Source organism: Xyrauchen texanus, chromosome 19, assembly GCF_025860055.1.
Source record: "Xyrauchen texanus isolate HMW12.3.18 chromosome 19, RBS_HiC_50CHRs, whole genome shotgun sequence".
Lineage (NCBI taxonomy): Eukaryota > Metazoa > Chordata > Actinopteri > Cypriniformes > Catostomidae > Xyrauchen > Xyrauchen texanus.
Genome location: NC_068294.1, coordinates 35,582,205 through 35,596,189, shown reverse-complemented (window position 1 = coordinate 35,596,189; position 13,985 = coordinate 35,582,205). Strand labels below are relative to the sequence as shown.

At 36.9% G+C, this 13,985-nt stretch overlaps 2 protein-coding genes across 2 annotated transcripts; one reads left to right on the top strand and one right to left on the bottom strand.

Annotated features, from left to right (window-relative positions):
• Positions 1 to 5,937: 5,937 nt before the first annotated feature.
• ccng1 (cyclin G1) lies at positions 5,938 to 9,883 on the top strand. The gene is made up of 6 exons (XM_052150139.1): positions 5,938 to 6,120; positions 7,949 to 8,212; positions 8,320 to 8,573; positions 8,713 to 8,791; positions 8,882 to 8,992; positions 9,228 to 9,883. The coding sequence occupies exons 2-6, from the start codon at positions 7,949 to 7,951 to the stop codon at positions 9,417 to 9,419; spliced, it is 900 nt and encodes a 299-aa protein (XP_052006099.1). The 5' UTR covers positions 5,938 to 6,120; the 3' UTR covers positions 9,420 to 9,883.
• Positions 9,884 to 10,031: 148 nt separating this feature from the next.
• nudcd2 (NudC domain containing 2) lies at positions 10,032 to 13,729 on the bottom strand. The gene is made up of 4 exons (XM_052150142.1): positions 13,413 to 13,729; positions 13,114 to 13,162; positions 12,857 to 13,008; positions 10,032 to 10,567 (listed from the first exon to the last, which is right to left on the bottom strand). The coding sequence occupies exons 1-4, from the start codon at positions 13,599 to 13,601 to the stop codon at positions 10,484 to 10,486; spliced, it is 474 nt and encodes a 157-aa protein (XP_052006102.1). The 5' UTR covers positions 13,602 to 13,729; the 3' UTR covers positions 10,032 to 10,483.
• Positions 13,730 to 13,985: the final 256 nt, after the last annotated feature.

Genomic DNA, 13,985 nt, shown 5'->3' with positions numbered 1-13,985 from the left:
AAAAACCCGCCAAGATGAGCGTGACACACTACGGAAAGCCAGCAGCTCAAATCGTTTTCTCGAAGTGCACACACACACACACACACACACACACACACACACACACACACACACACACACACACTCGAACAAATCAAGGGCTGAGATTGAGACAGTTTACCTTATAGATAATGAGAAAGTGTTCAGGTTTGACATACATTTTTCTTTAATAATGTCTTAATAGATATCAATTTGTGTTATTATTATTCCAGCAGGTGGCAGCAATCTGCCCCAAAGAACGACATTCAATTTAGTAATTTACTAGTATACTTCTAGGTCTAAATCCCATAAATCACCCCAAAATGCACAACTTTAGAATTGTTTTACTTAATTTAAATTAATGTTGTTAAATTTCTTTAATTTTTTGTTTTTGGGTCAAATTTGACCTGAAGACAACAAGTGTAATCCTAAAATGAAGAGTGTCAAAGGTTTAAATAATTTATGTATTTATTTGTTTATTTATTTATTCCAAAATGGTACAGTGAACTTTAAGCCCCCTATGTTGCCTTGTTTGGGTGGCAATGCAAGCTTACTTACAATCACAGCTTGAACAGGAGACTATACAAAAGTCCTGCTGTTTTGAGCACATGGCTTTTTATTGAGATTCATCTGTTGCCCTTTTGGCTTGAAGGCTTGGAAAAATTACATTCAGACTTCAAGTCACGGTTGAACTTAAAATGCTTGACATAATCTGATATCGCCTGACAGTGAGCACGGTACAGGTAAATGTGAAGCTCACATCATGACCTTGATATGAGATCACTTGATGTGAGTTTTCAGGTTGCTTTAATGCAAGCAGTAGGAAAATGAGGCAGCTTTTTTTTTGTTTCTCACTAAATGTTCAGATGAATACAATGTCAGTTCAAAGGGTCTAATAGGGTCTAGCACAAAACTGACCAGAGTCAAATAAGCAGCTCTATGATCAGTTCCCAATCCAAAAATTAAATCTAAGGTAAGGTAAATATAAGGTATGGAAATAACCTGTTATATCTGTAATTCTTGCTACTGATATTTGAAGTCTATAAATAAACATTTACATTTGACACTAAGACTCAAACTCAGGTTGAGTTTTACAGATATATCACAGAAAATATCACCTTGGGCAACCAGATCAGACCCTTTGATGTTTGTAGAATTGAGCTGAATTGTAATGAGTTTGAATCAGCAATGGGCAGAAAACTGTCCAAATGGAGGAAACAACCTTTCATGAATGCCTCAATTTACTTCTGATTTACCTGAGGTTAACATTTAAAATATGGCATCTACTAAGACATCCAAACATTTTCCTCTTCTTCTTCTTTTTTTTTATTACCATCCTGCAATCCAAAAGAGCACATAAAAGTGACAGGCCCCCTGAGTAAAGTGTCATATAGTAGATGCACACAGCAGGCAGTGCCAGCCATTCACCAAGTGCAGGTCTGCTGTGTCAGCCTCAATCTGTCTCTGTGTCCTCAGCTGTGCCAAGAAACCATCTGCCAAGGTGCTGTAATGGAGCGTGCTTATTCCAGGCTTCTCTCCATGCTCATCAGAAGCAAACTCAAGCAGCCAACAAGTGCAAATAAAAGCCTCCCAAAGACTTACAGAGACTTACACATGACACATGTGGAGGAGGAATTTGCGTATAGGCTGTGCTAAAGAAGATTTGAAGAGACTGACTTTGTTGTGTTTCAGTTAATCTTTTATTCTTTATCTTATGCTTCTCTTCCAGGTGCATCTGTTTCAGCTGCTCAGATATTCTGTACAGTGCACAAAGAAAGTGACTCAATGGCAGAGCACACAGAGATATTTCCTTCAACATGAAACATGTCATTTCATCACATACCAATAACATGTTAAACGAGGTTCTAAGACTACTCCCTTATGTATGAATAAAGTCTAGAGAGCTTTGATTGTGACAAAAATATGTCATTGATATTACTACGAACCAAAGAATCCAAAAATCAACTTTAAATAAATTTTTTCTGAAGGATGTTGAGTTTAAGTGCAGTGTTTTCCTGAGCATTGATTTGATCGGTTTGTTTATTAGTTTAACACATAAAAAGTCTTGAAGCATGCAAAAGCTCTTTCCTTTTTTTCATTGCTCATATATTCAAAGCAACCCTAAGCATTTGTGTTCCACAAAAGAAGATAAATCATACAGGTTTACATGTGATGGACATTGAGGCTTTAGATACTTTTTGCAGTAATAAAACTCTCATACAAATGTTTATTAGATAATAGATGGATGGTAGATGGATGGATGGATGGATAGATAGATGATAGATTAATCGATTGGTAAATTCTTCAGACGTAAGACAGATAGGTTTGAGTCTATGGAGTGGTGGTGGTGTAGTGGCCTAAAGCACATATGTGTTAATCAGAAGGTCACTGGTTCAAGCCCCACAGCCACCACCATTGTGTCCTTGAGCAAGGCACTTAACTCCAGGTTGCTCCAGGGGGATTGTCCCTGTAATAAGTGCACTGTAAGTCGCTTTGGATAAAAGCATCTGCCAAATGCATAAATGTAAATAAATGTCTATGGAAGAACTGCATATAACTGCCTTAACTTTACAAATGAGCTTAACATGCATTGAACCCGGAGCATTCCTTTAAACATTTACATTTGTACAGTATACGTTTTTTCACCTCTGTGAAAGTCCAGGCAATGTCTATTCCCTTTTTGCCTTTTATAAGATATTATTTTCTGAATTATACTCACATCTATGGTTGTGTCACTGAAGTATTTGATGTACTCTGGACCCATTTAGATTGGTGGTTTACATACAATCACGAACACTGGTTTGAGAAGGTGTAGTAAAATAAGAATATACAAACAAGAACATCTGCAGAATAACATACGTTTACCCACACACAGCGTGAGAACACATTATGATCACATACAAGATCACATTAACCACCTTACTGAAGGGAAAGATATTCAATATATATTGCTCCAGAGTTACTGAGAGAGAGAGAGAGAGAGAGAGAGAGCTATGAAATTACAACAAATCTACAGTTTATCAGTTGAGTAACATCGATAATTGAAGTAAATAGGATTCTGTTAGATCAGGGTTTATGATGTCACATATACATTTGTGCATGTGTGTGCGTGTGTTTGTGTGTGTCTGTGTGTGTGCATTCGTGGTAGATTGGTGCCAAAAATAACATAAACTAGCAAGTATATTCAGTAAATGGCTGGTTGTAAAATACAGAAGTGTGTGTGTGTGTGTGTGTGTGTGTGTGTGTGTGTATGTGTGGCTGATTTTTTGTATTTATTTTTTTACTTATTTGACAAATTAAAAAACAAATTCTTTGTGTATAATATTGCCAGTTCATTTGTGAGTGTGTGTGTGTGTGTGTGTGTGCGTGTGTGATTGGGTGTGTATCATTTGCACTCTGGATGTTTTATAGTCTCACCCCTTCATTTCTGTGTTTTTGCACTTTTTTTGTGTGACAGATTTATAGATTGTTTCTGACCAATAAAACAATTGCTCTGTATTTTAGACTTTCCCATTAACTTCCCATGGTGGGTCAATTTTGACCGGAAGAGCACAAGTTTAACTTTTTTTTAATGACCACTAAGACTTATCGAATCAAGTTAACATTTTGTGTGTGTTCAGATAGCCATTGGGTGAAAACAAATGTCCAATAGTCACTAATTATCATACCATTCAAATAAAGGACACAATTTTTATTAAATGAACAAAAACGAAACAAGACATAAATGACCCGAGGAGCGCATAAGGGCTAAATACCTCATTATTCAATCGGAATGAAACAATTAAGCATTTGCAAATCAGTCCTGCATCCTTAAGCGGTCCCCCATTTAGCCTGTATCTGTAATTATGACTGTTCAACTTCCCAGACCTAGCAAGAGTGCTTCTTGTTATTTGTTCTGTCACTTGTATGCAGCATAATGTATTTATGCATCTGAACATCCAGCCAAGATGAATGGGTGAAAGCAAATCACCTTTAACTGGGGTAAGCTACACCTACTTCCATAACTCATAGATTGTAAATAAAACCCTTATCTTAGCTGAAGCTCAGCTTGACTCTGGGGGATCTCTCTTTTGGATTTTCTAGGAATAATTTGAGGGCTGTCTGTTAAAATGGTGACTCAACTCTTGAGCAGTCAGAAGGTCATGTTGTCTAATTCCAGAAATAACTGGGAGGATGGTTAGGAAAAGAGGCAGTAAGATTATCCGTGTTTATAAGAAATGGATAAATTCGCTTTTGGATCTCAATATGATTGTGCGAAAATATAGATTCCATCCTTTGCTTTTGGTGTTTGAAATGAGACCAGCAGTTCCATGTCTTTAGGCCTGTTGTGTTTGGCGCCATCTGCTGGTTAGCTAAACTGAAATATGAAGCATTCCACGAAGCCAGAAAGTTGATCTTATAATATAATAACATGATAATAACAGGTGTTCTTTGACTTCTATTTTGTAATGCATGCTAATATTCTAAATGTCTTATCAGTATTTTATATATTTAAATATTTGTATTTTCTTCTGCTGTTTTCTTGAAACACCCTGGAACCTTCTAGAACGTTCTATGAACAGAAAAGATTTTCAGTGACATTGAAGATAGTTATTCCAGTATTGATGGGTTTGCTTGATTTTAAAATGATATATTAATACTTGTGGGTCAATAAAAAAAGTTACTAAGAGGTCCTTAGAGGACAAAAATATCCACAACAAAAAACTGCCATAATAATATTAAATATTAATATTATTTTCCACTTTCAATGAGCTAATTTTTTTTAACCAACATCTGTCCTGATCATAACTACCAAATATTCATTCAGTTTCATGATTTTAACCCTTTAATGCCAGTTTGCTAACATAATGACACTGTTGTTTCTCTCTCTCTCTCTCTCTCTCTCTCTCTCTCTCTCACACACACACACACACACACACACACACACACACACACACACACACACACATAACACTCTGACATCCATACCAACACACCACAATTTTAGCTGCATCAATTATTCAGTTGGCCTGCAGTGCTCTAGATACAGCAAACAGAAAATAGGGAAAAAAGCATGTATTTGCGCCATAGGCTAAACGTGAGAAAAATGGCGCCATCTGGTGGAAAATATAAAAGATAATAATTTTGAAGCCAGTTCTCCGGAATGAAAGCATAATATCATAGAATTCATGATTGTATGCTTTAATGGCACTGGGATCAAATATTGCAGTTTTAATGGATTTCAATGGGGACATTTTTGTCCTGAAAGTCCTGAGTGTAACTATGTTGTGTAGACTGTGCATTATAGATATACTTTAGGAACTGAGGATCAAAATTCCCTACAAAATACACCTTTGGTGAAGGTCGACCAAGGTTTGTGAATATTTGTGAATGCATTTGTTCTTGCATTCACTCTGTATTGCTTTCTTTATCTTTTCTAGTTAAATCTTAATCTAGTTTAATTCTCAGTATCATTAACTCCCCTTAAGGATGTTTTGCTGTTTTTTTATTTAATGAAAAAGTTTTACTGATACAGTTTTTATCGGCAATAGGCCTAACAACTGACAATTTTACCTTTTTTAAATGGCCAAACAGTTGATATTCCCAGAAGACAAATAGTTGAGGATTTATTAAAGGATTTATATGTAATTTTAAGATATTTCACACTTTATGGTGGTCATTAAACATTTATTTGTGTTATTTTCAGGCCTGTTTCATTATATCGCTGTATCATTCATTTTGCTCCCTTGCTGAATCGCACAGCAGCACGGTCATACGAGTTAACCCCGCCTCTTCTGTGCTGATGGGTGTGGTTATAAACGTCACAGACAAAACTCAACCAATGGGAATTTAGAAAAACGGATCTCTGTGTCAGCACTGCCCAATAAGGTGATCCTATGTTTGGATATGGAGTTTCTCCGAGTATATAACTTGGCAGCAGAGTGCTAGTCATTGCCTGACGCCAAGGGTTGGGGTGTGCAAGGGGCAGTAAATATACTTGCTTTAAACTTACATACTTAAAACTTTATTTCTTTTTTAATTTTATATTGTATTTTATTTTTAAAACGTAAAGGTTTATATATTAACACTAACAGCAAATTCAATCAACAAATACACAGTAAGGTAAGCAGTACTTAAGTAATTATTAATTGTGTTTCTAATGTTGTCAATTAACGAAGTGTACTTATTACGTAAAACTGTGGTTTTTAATATAAATGTATTTTCTATTGAAGTGGTCAGGCCTGCATGTTATACCCACCACCATATATCGAGAACACTGAACGCTCGCTATGTTCATGTGCTAAAACTAAATTACAAATGCCGTAGAAACTATTGTTAGTGTAAATCGAGTTAAAAGTTAAGTTGGAGTCGACTGACGCGATATCAAATTGTTAAATAGCTTAAACAGCGGTATAACATTTGTGAGCACACTGGTCAGGGGACATGCCCAGACATGACCAACGGCTCTCACGCACAGTGACGACCAGCTGCTCTCACGCACAGTGACGCTCGACAGTCTGTTCGACTATCACATGTGGCGTTAAGCAAATAAAGAGAATATTTTAGTATCTTAATTTGTTCAGAAAGTCCTTCAGAAAACATGAAATATATTTGCTTTTCACTGTCTCGTAAGCCGGGGCATGCCTGGACATGTCACATGGTCGTACAAGGCGGACTTGCTTGTCTTTACCAGGATAGCCAGAGTTTTTGTCAAAGCATATCATACTTTCCACAGTTATGATTGCTACTGAAATCGCTAACCAAATAATATGGGATCATTGAAATGGCTCTAGTATGTTCCCCAATTGTTAATGTCATTCGTAGCTAATACCAAGGTAAAACCGTTTTATCGTAGATAAAATTGTAGTAACTATTGCATTTGCAATGGAAACATTTTGCAAGCGATATTTGATTACGTTTATTTTATTAAACATTCCAAAAATGCATTACAAGACAATTCATACGTTCACATAGACTTTCAATAAAATGTAAAAGAAATACTATTATAAACATGGTGTATTCATTAAACACTGACCTGGCTTTCTTATTTATTTTTATTTAATAGGCTCAAAAGTAGATAAGAGCTGTTGAAATGAGGAAAGAAATGGGGTTTAATTCACTCTACTTATGAATATTTTCTTCTTCACAAAAACAAATCAATACGATTACTACACATCATTAATTTTATTGTTATCCAAAAACAAATGTTTAAAAATCTTACCACCTAAAGCGTTACACCATGTGCTTAAGTTTGACGGGTGGCGGAGGATGAATCTCGGTTGCCTCAGCATCTGAGACAATCTTATCACGTGGCTTGTTGAGTGCGTTATTGCGGATACGTAGTGCATGTGGAGGCTTCACGCTATTCTCCGGAATCCACGCACAACTTGCCACGTGCCCCACAAAGAGCGAGAACCACATAGCGACCACAAGGAGGTTACCCCATGTAACTCTACCCACCCGTACAACCGGGTCAATTTGGTTGCTTGGGAGACCTAGCTGGAGTCACTCTGCACACCGGGGTGGTAGTCCGTGTCTTTAATTGCTGAGCTACCCAGGCCCCAGTACAGTATTCTTTAACTGAAATATGATGCTTGAATTTACAAAATTGTTCTTAATACTCAAAAATTGACCAACTATTAATAATGTTTATACTCTCGAGGCTGTAACATGATTACTTAATACTTGCATAATAGTAAAACTTTTGATGTAATAAACACAATGTCCAACATTTGTTTATATTTTGCATTGAATTGTATGTCTATGCCACAACATCTAATAAAATCATTCAGGATTCAACCATGATGCGTCATATACATATAGTTGAATTGGTGTGTTTGAAATTGTCCAGTATGTAGATCTAAAACGAGTCTATATCAGCACTTTGACTTCACTTTTTTTTTTTTGGTTAATCGCACTTTCATACGTTTCTTTTCTGTTATTATTTTAGATGATTGACCAGGTTACTGGAGCAGTGGCTTTGCCCTTTGCAGTCCAGCTCAAAGCTCTTCTGGAACAAGAGACCCGATATCAGCCCAAACTCAGTGGACTCCGACTCATCGAGTCTGCTCAGGATAATGGCCTAAGGATGACCATCAAGTTGAGAGATTTTGAAGTGAGAGATCTTCTCTCCTTGACACGATTCTTTGGTTTCTGTGCAGAGACATTTTCCCTTGCTGTGAATCTTCTAGATCGATTCCTGGCTGCGATGAAGGTGAGAACATATTTTCCATGTTGACTTTTCAGTACTTTTCCTCCTGAAGACCAATTGTATTTCTTCCCTCATGTAAATCTATAATGGTCTCCAAATTCTTTTCTCAGATCCAGCCCAAGCACCTGTCTTGTGTTGGCCTTTGTTGCTTCTACATTGCTGTGAAAACTTCAGAAGAGGAGAGAAATGTGCCTTTGGCCAGTGACCTCATCAGGATCAGCCAGAACCGCTTCACTGTCCATGACATGATGAGGATGGAGAAGATAATTCTGGAGAAACTTTACTGGAAGGTTAAGGCTCCAACAGCACTTCACTTCCTCCGATTTTTTCACTCTCACATTCAAGAACAGTTGGATACAGAAAGGTGATTTGCTGGACTTTGTGTTTCACTTTTTATATCTAATCCACAGTTGGATTACACCTTTCTGCAAACAATAACTTCGATTGTTTAAATGTGTTCATGTAGAGTACTGTGATTTAAAGTATCAAATGTTCTTCTGCAGTAAGAGGATTCTGAACATTGAGAGGCTTGAGGCTCAGTTGAAGGCTTGTCATTGCTCCTTTGCTTTCACTAAAATTAAGGTAAGCTGTATGGACCATCTCCAGTTTTAAAAATATGTTTGGTAATAGTTTATAAAGTTCTAGTGTTTGACTATAAATGTGTCTCTACAGCCTTCGCTACTTGCTCTGTCACTGCTAGCTCTGGAGATCCAGGAAGAGCATGAATGTGAAGCTGTTCCTGCTCTGAAAGAAGCACTAGATGGTCTGCAGGAGATTTTGAGTGTGAGTTTCATTTCATCTTTCTTTTTCAAGCAGCTTTACTCTCCTGACTACGAACTATTGGTGTTTACTTGGTTCTAAATGGGGAGGAGATATGCAGCATGGCACAACCAGTTTGTAGAAAGGGGTTTATACTTCAAATAACTAGTTTTGGCTTGAAACGAATTATTTGAAACTGCCAATTGTTGAATGAATTATTTATTTATTATTTTTTTTCTTTTAAATGTTTTTGTTCTAGGTAAAAGATGGAGACTTGGTTTGTGTGAGAGAAGTTGTTGCTAAGTGCCTAGTTGAATATGCCACCACCAAGTGCATGAAGCCAAATGGCCAAAGACTGCGATGGATCATTTCGGGTAGAACTGCACGGCAGCTGAAGCACAGCTACTACAAGATTACCCATCTACCCACAATTCCCGAATATGCCTGTTAAGATGGTTGGTGTTGGGTGCCCATAACTTGGATATGCTGCTTTGTTGCTGAATTTCATTGATCACAAATCATTGATTATGTGAATGTATTGGTACCTTTAATCCTTGTTGTGGGCACCCAAAACTAATTTTTCAGAGAGTTTTTATATCTCTAAGCCCCAATCTTTATGTTCTGTTATACCTGCCATGGAAGTATTTTAGATCCGTACTGACTCCAATTTGGAGGTTTCTAGTCAAGGGTGGGTTTCAGCAAGTTGTACAGTATGTTCATTTTGAATTGGTGCAAGAAGCGCTGGTTGTTTAAAGCAATGAAGTATAGAACCGCCTAGGTCCTCAGTCCACTGTGTGGAAGAGGAGGGAGAAGGGTTTTGTGAATCAAGATGACAACGGAACCAAGAGATCAGGCCCAAAACCCTTAAACTCCCACCCTAGGTTGTAAACTGTAGTAATGCACACTCCTACCCAAGGTGATGAAATGTTTTTCTTTCTTTTCTTATTATGGTGTTATGCTTTCTAACATGTGATGAAAAGAGGATGACTATGGAAATAGTCATCCTGGTTTTAACTCTTAATAATCTGCATTTAATGAAAAACAAGTTAGTTTCAATTAACCAGGTTGAAGTTTATTTGACATTTGGTTTCTCCTGTATGTGACCATTTGTTTATTCCTGGTTTTAAATTCTAACAGAAAATGAGTGGTTGAAATAGATTTGAGTTAAATTTTCAAGTGGATATAAAGACTCCTATCTGGAAAGTTGAAAGCTGCATCCTGCAAATTCATGTGGTGGAACCTTTCAATAAAACATTATTGAAATGTTAAATGCTTGTTTGTGGTGCTTGAGATAAGGGTGATTTAATAGAAATTTAAAGGACAGCTGACCCAACAATCCAAACAGGTGTGGTGGTAATTGCAATAACTTTGCATTTCTAAAGCTTAAAATGTCCATAAAGGCTTTTCTCAAAAGGCTGCTTGTGATAGATTATGGCTTTATATCAACAGCCAGACGTCATTATTTACTTTTTAAATTTCAAACTGAAACTGGAATAAATTCAGTTGCAGTCCATTCTATTTTTGCAAACTTGAGAAATCTGGTCCACCACCATGAAAGTTCCCAGAGATCTCGGCCCCGCTAAAGTCAAATCCAGGGTTCTATTTGAAACGGGAAAAAGAGAGACACAGTTAATATAATGCCTAATTGTGTTTGATTTGGGAGACAATTTACAAGGTATCAAAAGACTTTCCAACTGGGGTAAAATGTGGCACTTTTAAATTGTCCTTTTAGGCAAGGAGATTTAACACATGACATATATTTAACACATACATTTGTCTAAATTGCGATTTTTTTAAAAGCACATGCCAATTTTCACATTAAAAAATTGACATTTTATCTAGCTTTTTGAATTCTAATCACTGGTTGAAATGTGACAGAACCATTGTGCAGTGTCCAGCGTCATTACACTGATGTACAAATACACACACAACAGTGATTGAGAAGGGACTGATTAGATTTGTGTTAAGCTGCATTCACATTCAGCATTGTTCCGGCATCGCCTTCCAGACAATTCGGATGAAGTATTAATTTGACATTGACAGTATCAGTGCTAAAAGCAAGACATGCTTTTCATGTGGAGTTCAAAGCAGCAATTCATGTAAATGCAGCTTCACGATTGCTGTAGCAAAGTAAATAGCCACTATTAATATTGTAGAGGATGAGATATTAAGAGATGTATACCTATAGCAATAAAAACGAAAACAACAGGGCTAGATATTTAAATTAAACTCACTTAGACTTGGGGTAAAGTTTAATGTTTCTTGAATTGGTGCTATTTTAGTTCATTTAAATCTTTATACTGTGGTGGGCTTTGTTTGGAAAAGTTTAAAAACGTTAGGTCAGCTAGGATCATTATATTTTAAGAATGTGAAATGTCAGAATAATAATAATATAATTATTTCAGCTTTTATTGATTTCATCACATTCACAGTGGATCAGACGTTTATATACACGTTGTTAGTATTTGGGGTCAAATTTAAACTTAGATCAAACATTTTGGGTAGCCTTCCACAAGCTTCTCACGATAAGTTGCAGGAATTCTGGTGTAACTGAGTTACAATTGAAATACACTGCCAGTCTGCCACAACATTAAAACCACCTACCTAATATTGTGTAGTTCCCCCCTTACACCAAAACAGCACCAATCCACATCTCAGAATAGCATTCTGAGATTAGACTTCTCACCACAATTGCACAGACCGGTTATCTAAGTTACCGTAGATATTGTCAGTTCATACCAGTCAGGCCATTCTCTGTTGACCTCTAATCAACAAGGCGTTTCATCCACAGAACTGCTGCTCACTGGATGTTTTTTGTTTTTGGCACCATTCTGAGTATATTCTATGGACTGTTGTGCATGAAAATTCCAGGAGATCGGCAGTTACAGAAATACTCAAACCATCCCATCTGGCACCAACAATCATCCATGCGATTATCTAATCAGCCAATCGTGTGGCAGCAGTGCATAAATTCATGCAGATACGGGTCAGGAGGTTCAGTTAATGTACACATCAACCATCAGAATGGGGAAAAAATTTGATCTCAGTGATTTGAAGCGTGGCATGATTGTTGGTGCCAGATGGGCTGGTTTGAGTATTTCTGTAACTGCTGATCTCCTGGGATTTTCACGCACAACAGTCTCTAGAATTTACTCAGAATGGTGCCAAACACAAAAAATATCCAGTGAGTGGCAGTTCTGTGAAGGGAAATGCCTTGTTGATGAGAGGATCAACAGAGAAAGGCAAGACTGGTTCTAACTTGCAACATCTATGGTAACTCAGATAACCACTCAATTGTGCAATTGTGGTGAGAAAAATATTATCTCAGAATGCTATTGATGGTTTTGGTGGAACAAGGGGGACCTACACAATATTAGGCATGTAGTTTTAATGTTGTGGTTGATCTGTGTATATATGGTCAAATTTCAGCACTTTCAAAATCAAATTGTTTTTTTTATTCTGTACAACATTATTGAACAGTTGTCAGTCAATTATTATTAACTGACAACCCTAGTCTAAATTTATTTCAGGTTTTGTCTTATCAAATGTAAAAAAAAAAAAAAATTAATAATGCACTATTCCATTACAAAGTCAAATGTTGTCATATAATATGTCAATAATTTTCAACATATTATGTTTTGATTTTTGTTTTAAAGTCCCAGCTTACCCCAGAGCATCTGGCACACTTTACCCCACCAGGAAAACCTGTTTATTTAACAAATCATGGATAAACTTTGGCTAAATAATTTACATAGTTTTATACCTTGGCAAATCACCAACATGTACAATATGCATTATAAGTTTTATCAAGTTCACTGGCAACTGTACATGAACACACTTTCTAAATATATTGTCACATGACCAAATTGGTTAAGATGTTGAACATACCTCTCTCTGAAACCTCTCTAGTGTAAGTTTTCTCTGCATCTGGTCCTGCACCCATGGATCAGCTGCATACTCTCCTTCTAACAGAGACTGCCAGCAGTTCCCAGCCTCTCGATTAGATTTTATCAGAACTATCCGGATCATTATTTTGTCTTCTGAATGACAAAGCAGAAAAAGGTTTTCCACAGAAGAAGTGATTTATTTTAAAGTTATAAGGCAAGGGATTGTAAAATACATTTGTAAATGGCTTTGAGTCTTACCCAATGTCCATGTAGCTTCATCACCAACTGTGGATCCAAACAGCTTCCCCTGTGAGACAACAGAAAACTCATTGATGTAAAACTTAAGGAGCTGAATATAAAATATGTTAGTTGCTGACTGTTTTTCAGGCATCATCATATACATAAGACAAGACTAATGCCACATGGCACTAATATTTAACAGCAATGGCTTGAAAGCACAACACAAACATCTCTCCGTAATAAAAATCATGGAGCCAATCTTACATTTGTATCTCAGTAATGGTATAATTTACTGTTTTGATGATGCTCGTCCATACCTTGAAAATTTGTTTGCCTCTTACATGAAGCTCTATCTGTTTACTCCCGATGTTACACTTGACCTCTTTGGCTGAAGTCCCAGGAGGAACATCTACTTCGATGAAAACCTCTTCCATAGTCTGATACCAAGAGCCCCAAGATGTTTTACACGGGATCACACCGCTCCTCTCCTCAAAATGCACGGACATACTGATTCTCGTATGAAAGCGGCTGCCCGATATCGTAAATGACAATTAGTTTCAATAATAAATGTCATTTGAGTAGCTCCAGAGTTGAGTCTGGAGAGGTTTCTCACACATTCTGAAGGCTTCTTCTGCAGCGGAATGCTCTAGTGTGACACATAAACAGCGTCACCTAGTGTATCGGAGAGCAGCTACACTGGAACAATAAATGTGAGAAGTCTGTTTACTTCATAAAAATACGAGTTAGGGAAAGTCAGGCGATTTTATTGATACTTAAAAAGTCACCTGTAGTATTTATTGAAGTTAAAACGAGTGTGTAGCTTGAAATTTGATGTCCAACTACTCTTTAACCTGTTGCTAAATAAGCAAGTGGATTTTCCTAATCCCTTA